Source organism: Sinocyclocheilus rhinocerous, unplaced genomic scaffold, assembly GCF_001515625.1.
Source record: "Sinocyclocheilus rhinocerous isolate Xijiao unplaced genomic scaffold, SAMN03320098_v1.1 scaffold624, whole genome shotgun sequence".
Taxonomy (NCBI): domain Eukaryota; kingdom Metazoa; phylum Chordata; class Actinopteri; order Cypriniformes; family Cyprinidae; genus Sinocyclocheilus; species Sinocyclocheilus rhinocerous.
In genome coordinates this window covers 89,759-96,968 of record NW_015644617.1, presented here as the reverse complement: position 1 = coordinate 96,968, position 7,210 = coordinate 89,759, and the positions used below count along the sequence as shown (strand labels likewise).

The window sequence follows — 7,210 nt, the reverse complement described above, 5'->3', positions numbered from 1 at the left end:
TTTATGTAAACTAGTTGTGTACTCAAAGTTTACTACTGTTATACTTAAAAGTATACTTTTATATATTAGAAAGTGGGCCAATTTAGTCCCAATGAGTATTGAAATAGTACACTTACAAGTATACTACTAGTACACTGATATTTGTATACTTACTACATAAAGTATACTTAAAATATACTTGAACTTTACTTAAGTATACTTACTAAAATAAACTTGAAGTATACTACTTTTTGGTAAGGGTCAGTGCATGCTTCGGCTTAGAGACGAGTATTTATTCAACCAGATATGTTTTTGTTTTGTCCTTTATTTTGATAAATGATAAACGCAACGGGTTGTTTTGCACTCATGTTTTTCATGCATATGCTGTAGTGATCTGTGTATTGCCTTTATTTTATATGAACACTTTGTAATGGCCTACTGTGTTTTGTGTCGTTTTCAGTTGAGGGACCCTCCCCTAAATTATTTTGTGATTTTGCCCCTTTGAAGTTTCACTGGGACAGTTACAATGTTTACCTTTGTTGTATATTTCAATGCAAGATCAAAGTAAATAGTACATTACTGTGTACAAATACAAGAGATGAACAATACATCAGACATCACATACATCACTGTTAACGTTGAATAAGATCGTATACTCAAATATGATCTTTTATTCATATAATGCTTACAAAAAAAAAAGTATCAGACTTTGTGCTATATTTCTATCATTGTTAGACATAGTTATGATTATATTTCATACTTGTTTTCATGTTTTCATTTACAAATGAATTTGACTAAAAAACATATGAAATAGTTGAATGAATTTAATGATAAAACATCTTCAATCTTAAACAGCAACACTGGCAGTGCTACTAATCTGAATATTTAGAAAACTGGCATAGACAGTTATTCTACTACACATAAATCACACAGAATAGTTATTAAAACGTTGTTTGTGAAAGCAGTGATGCCGTGTGACTGTTTGCATTCAGCGCTCTGTAGAAGAATGTGTATGTGTGCAGGCGTATTGTGTTTCTTTACAAAGTTTACTTTAGTCGATCCGTGTTGTTTTGATAACATTGTTCTCTGCATGCAAAACTATTGCATAAACATAACCTGAGTGTGTCAGATAAGAGAGACAGAAAATGTCCCCAGGACCAGGATCGAAAACCACAGGTGATTACAATTTCCAGCACATTGAAAGCATACATAACTGGAAACTAACAAGCTATGATCATGTCACAAAGCTCTGTGCAAATTGTACATTTTTCATCATTTGTCCCCCATAATTAAGAATGAAAATATGTATAATTAATCAAAGTGAGTTATCAAAATTGAATGAGCAATCTACCATCATTGCTGAGGTACTAGGATCCTTCCTGTCAAAGAAAAAAAAAGATTAACAAGTTACATGCGTGTATAAGGATGATGTACACAGTATAATATGAATCTGAGTTATTCTCATCTCCACATACCTGTTGATTTCTTCTTGAAGTAAATGAGTCCAGTAGCTGTGATGATGATTCCCAGCACCAGACCAGTGGCTCCAATAGCAACTTTATTCCTCTCATACTCAAGGAGAGACGGATCTGTGGAGTACAGCATGTCAGATATCATATGTTCAATTATGCTTACCACAAACACAGTTATAATATGACAGTAGCCCCCGGTTTCACAGACAAGTCTTAAGCCTAGTCCCAGACTGAAAATGTAAGTCTGAGCTGTTTCAGCTGAAAGAAACTTGCACTGACTGAACGTTTTGTCTCAAGAGGGACACCACTCATGTTTTTTTCTAAGGCACGTTTATAAAACTTACTTAGGCCTTGTCCACACTAATACGTTTTTGTTTGAAAACGCATCTTTTTCTCTCCGTCCACACGGAGACGGCGTTTTTAATCGAGGAAAACTCAGCTTTTTGAAAACGCTCTCCAAAGTGGATAAATTTGAAAACGCCGTTTCGTCGTAGTGTGCTTTTGAAAAAAGATGACGCAAGTTTAGTCATGTGACGCATATTATACCAATAGATATCAGTGTTTATACTGGTATTGTGCACGTTATGTGCTATGCACTTTCACACTATTGCTATAGCTGTGTTACTTTGTACACTCTTCATATCACAGTCCTGCAAAGATGAAAGCAAATTTACTCGCGATTGCTATTTGCGGCAAAACATGAGGGCAGTTGTGCTTTAGATCAAACACACAATCGTGAGTGTGTGCGACCTGGACGCGTCAGTGAATGGTGAGTTATTTTCGTAAATAAAATAATCCTGTCAGTGAGCTTTTTTGAGGATTTACGCATGCGCAGAAAGCGAGTTTAACGTTTTCTGATGTTTCAGTGTGGATGAGACACTTTTGGAAAACACTAGTGTGGACGGAGAGCGTTTTAAAACGAAAACGCCGTTTTCAGATGTATCCGGATTAATGTAGACGTAGCCTTAAATGTCCTAATTGAACTATGGCCTAATCCTGGCTTAATCTAAGCCCTGTCTGCGAAACCAGGCCTATGTGTCTCATCTTACCCCAGTCATAGATCATGGGTTTATTGAAGCTAGCATGCTCAACCATACAGGAGACCTTCTCTCCAGATTTGGGGGTGTACTCCAGCTCAGAGTGAATTTGGTAGTACCAGTCACCATCAGCCATCTCCATAGTGGAGGTCACTTCAGAGGTCACTGGTTTACCATCTCTCAGCCAGGAAACTTTGATGTGCGGAGGATAAAATTCATATGCGCTGCACATCAACACAGCTGGATGTCTGCCACCAGCCTGTGTCACTGAACTGAGCTTAACCTTTGGTTTCACTGAATCAAAGAGAGCAACATTATAAATATGCAGTCCAATGCATGTATGTGTGCGTGTATTGCAGGTTGACATGAGAAATGGCATTTGAACAAAGCAGAGAAATATCAATTATTTTTACTCAAAATAGATTTAATTCTTAGATGTTAGAGTAGATCACTCATAACATTAAAACATTTTTTCCCATTAATAATTGTTTTCCAGTTAGTATATGCTCATATAGAAATAACACAAATGTAAAAAAAAAAAAAAAAGTTTTGAGCCACTTACCTACTTTAACAAGGTCAGGTGTGTCCTCGCTTTTAAACAGAAATGTGCATACATTAACACCAGTTCTCTCTGTTAGCAAAAAGGGGCTATTATTCCATCCCTCTGCAACTCTCATTCCGATCTCGCTAAACCCCACAAACTTCCTCAAAGTACTGTTGAACTGTGTGAATAGAAATTTATTTAAATAAAAGCTGTCAATATACACCATGTCACTGAAATCGGGAGAGCTGTAGATGCATCTTGACCGTCTTATGTAATAGTCATCAGCTGAAAAAGAGGCAGAACAAAAATCACACTTTTGTCAGATAAATATGACAACAAGAAAAAAAAGAGAGGAACTTTTATACGTTTATAAGTAATACACAGGGAAAGATGAATCTGTGGCGTACAGTCATATGTCAAATGATGCTGTCCACAAACAGTTTAAGTAATCCATCCTCAGAGGACAATCAAACAAGTCACTCTTCTAAAAAACATATATCATTTAAATCATTTACATCTACTACTACTAATGCAGTTATTGTTGGTATGCAATTGTATTACTCTCATCTTACCACTTTTTGCTCCAGTCAATACAGACAGTGTCAAAATGAGATGACAACTCGAGTACTGTAGCAGTGACATTTCCACAAGCACTGAATCCCAGCTGCATGTTGCCAGTGCTTTATGTTCATGTCAGGTGGATGTTTAAGCTGACTGTCCAATCAGTTACTCCAGGTGTAAATATCAAATGTTACTAGGTAGTATCCTGCTTTCAATTATCATCTCAAAAACCATCCAATTATCAATTTAAATAAAACTGTGGTGTGGATATTTTCCCCCTTCTTTTTTCTTACAGAAACTATTGAACTCTTACTCTATTGAAAAAACCTTGGTAACTTTATTAAAAAATACTGTATAATGTTAGTGACTAACACACTAAGGTAGAATACAGTGACTTTTAGGCCTCCCTAAAAGTTGACCTGACAGACTGATTATTAACCGTTAACAAAACGATATTGTTAAATTAGATTTAAAACTAAATTAGAAAATACCTTTTTTTTCTTCAGGGGTTTAATGCATGCGCAAATAGCAGCACAAACAACAGAACATGATGAGGATTCACACATCGTCACATCACACACTTGCAGCACTTCTGTGAAGGAATGAAAACAGAATAAAATGACATTTGTGACCCTGGACCTGGTCTTAAGGGTCAATTTTGTGAAATTGAGATTTATGCATCATCTGAAAGCTGAATAAATTAAGCTTTCCATTGATGTATGGTTTGTTAGGATCGGACAACTATTTGAAAATCTGGAATCTGAGGGTGCAAAAAAATCTAAATAGTGAGAAAATCGTCTTTAAAGTTGTTCAAATAAAGTTCTTAGCAATGCATATTACTAATCAAAAATTAAGTTTTGATGTATTTACAGTAGGAAATGTACAAAATATCTTCATGGAACATGATCTTTACTTAATATCCTAATGATTTTTGGCATAAAAGAAAAATGGATAATTTTGACCCATACAATGTATTGTTGGCTGTTGCTACAAATATCCCCCAGCGACTTAAGACTGCTTTTGTGTTCCAGGCTCACAAATATAAAAGGAACAACATTAAAAAGGCTACACAAATTGTTTCACTTAAATAATTAGCACATAAACAAACCCCCCCCCATGTTTTATTTTACAAAGGCACAATGTTTTGTTTTTCCTGTGAATATACACAAGTGAAAGTGAACCCCTTACAGTTCCAAATAATGTCTTATTCTTATGTGTATGACTAAAAATGACAGGTAGACTATTTTAAAGGGGTCATATGATGCTGCTAAAAAGATCAGTGCACCAAGAGCTTGTAACACTCCAAAGAGAAAGGAACAATTGAAATCGCATCATATGACCCCTTTAAGTCATTTCTGCTGTTATAAGGAAAAAGTGAATGCACCAGAGCCTCTAGTGGGAAACATCTGTATTTGCGCCGAATGAGAGATTTCTAAAATGTACACCGTACAAATGAGAGATTTAGGTATGTTTCAGTTTCTCTTTCAATAAATTTGTTTTGGCTAGACATTTAGCCTATATGTTCATATGTATTTACGTTTAACATATATATATATATATATATATATATATATATAGGGACCTACACAGTTTGCACTGTAAACGTGTGTAGCCCAAATGCAATTTGGACATACTACATCAACCATGTTGATACTATCATGTGAACCACAGTGAGTTGCTTCGCTTACTCACCATTTACGAATCCTTTCCTTATGCGTAAAGTATCCATTGTATGCACTTCAGAACTCACCAGACTTTGTAAGTAATCTTAAACACTGTGAATTTGGACATTTTACTCTTTTCACATAATATTTCTTAGTCTGCTATAACAGGCATATTTGGATGCTTCCAATCAATAGTTCAGCTTCTCTTTTACCTTTTTTTACTTTTTCTATTTCCAAAGCTGGTCTCATCATCATTATTTATGCAGCATACCCAACCAATAAGCCCCTAAATTGTTTTTCTAGTAAAAAAAAATCTGAATCCCATACGAATTATTTTGAAATACAATGAGTTCAAATAGGTTTTGGATGCATGAGCTATTTTAATGAAAACTTGGATAACTGTGACGTCACACATCACACAATTAAATCCAATGAAGGCACAGATTCCGCCAAAGGTTTGTCTGTTTCTTTAGTGCACTTTGCCTACGTTCTTCAACTACCATGCGTAGGTTGCAATAAAGAGCTGGGTCTAAATACAAGCAGTGAAGTTTAGCGAAAAGACACAAAGCACACTGGCACAACTAACTTAATAATGACAAGATCACATCAAGAACAGAAGAAACACAATGCCTAAATACACAGAGAAACTAATTAACAGGTGCAACAGGTTATCAAACAATGAATCACCAAGGAAACTAAAACACAGGAAAATGACTGAAAATTATGACAGAACAGAAACATGATTCAAAACCCACCAAAACAGAAAACAAACCCAGATTACCCGTTACAACACTTGTACCCATCTTTCTGTGTTCATTTTTAAAATGTCTTTTTGTCAAAGAAGAAAATACTAAGCTTCTGAATATATATGAATTACAACAATTACACTAATGTGATTTAAGATTCATTTACATCTCATTTTCAAATGTCTATATGTTATTGAGAAAGTGTTTTTTAATCAATGTTATTTAAAATAATGTATGACCATGTGATGAGAGTATAGATGACTTCTTATGAATTGCAAATGTGATGTGTAAGATTTAAGAAAAATCTGTTAAAGGCTTTTTGAGCTTTATAATGACAGAATAACAGAAGTTTCATTTTTGGGTGAACTATCCCTTATATACATGTTTAGTGTTACACAGTAAGGTTTATCATGCTTTGAAGTATTTGAGAGGCAATAAAATGTTGATTTAATCCAAAGGTATACCTTCAGCATCAATTGTCACTTGTCATGTAGAATGACACTTATCTTATTTTTATTACTGTTTTCAAAGTGCTCAGTTATAAAAACAATTAATAGATATTTTCAAAGTTTGCTTCCATGGCTTCATTAGTCAGTGACAGTTGTGTCCTTTAATGAGGAAGAACGTTCCCAAAATGACTCCCAACAGCCCAAGAGTCAGACCTACTCCACAAAACACTGCTGGACCAACACTTGGGAGGGCAACATCTACATCTGGAAAATAAATCCATGGGATAAAAGATTAACAAGTAATTTGGTCCCACTTTATATTGTGTCCCTAATACCTGTGTACTTACATAGTAACTAGACGTGTACGTACTATGTAACCACAGTGTAAGTACGTATTGGTACATAGTATCTACAGCTGTAATGTTTGTGTAACTACACATATGTAACAACCCACTGAATGGTATGTGTAAATACAAATGTGTAACAGGACATTGGTAACAACACTTTTTGGTAATGAAAGTACAAATGTGTAACAGGACTAACAGCACTTTTTGGTAAAGAAAGTGTTACACTTTATATTAAGTAAAACAATTCCTATGGATTTACCATGTAATTACGCTGATGTTACACAGCAGCGGCCAGTAAGTTAGGCTTTACATATAAATTGTGGTTGGTGTCCAGAATGTTACACTTTATATTAAGTGGACAGTTCCTGAGGAGTTAACACGTAAGTTCAGTGGTAATACAGTGGTGCACCA

At 35.0% G+C, this 7,210-nt stretch overlaps 2 protein-coding genes across 2 annotated transcripts in view; both read right to left on the bottom strand.

The window, feature by feature from the left end:
- Positions 1 to 1,440: 1,440 nt before the first annotated feature.
- LOC107758413 (rano class II histocompatibility antigen, A beta chain-like) lies at positions 1,441 to 3,674 on the bottom strand. Its single transcript, XM_016576136.1, has 4 exons — positions 3,605 to 3,674; positions 3,051 to 3,317; positions 2,501 to 2,782; positions 1,441 to 1,568 (listed from the first exon to the last, which is right to left on the bottom strand). The coding sequence occupies exons 1-4, from the start codon at positions 3,672 to 3,674 to the stop codon at positions 1,441 to 1,443; spliced, it is 747 nt and encodes a 248-aa protein (XP_016431622.1).
- Positions 3,675 to 6,499: 2,825 nt separating this feature from the next.
- Positions 6,500 to 7,210, bottom strand: part of LOC107758414 (HLA class II histocompatibility antigen, DP alpha 1 chain-like) — an 8,648-nt gene continuing 7,937 nt past the window's right edge. Inside the window, exon 4 of the mRNA XM_016576137.1 lies at positions 6,500 to 6,716. Coding sequence (XP_016431623.1) covers positions 6,595 to 6,716 — 122 coding nt within the window. The 3' untranslated portion in view covers positions 6,500 to 6,594. The remainder of the gene's footprint in view (positions 6,717 to 7,210) is intronic.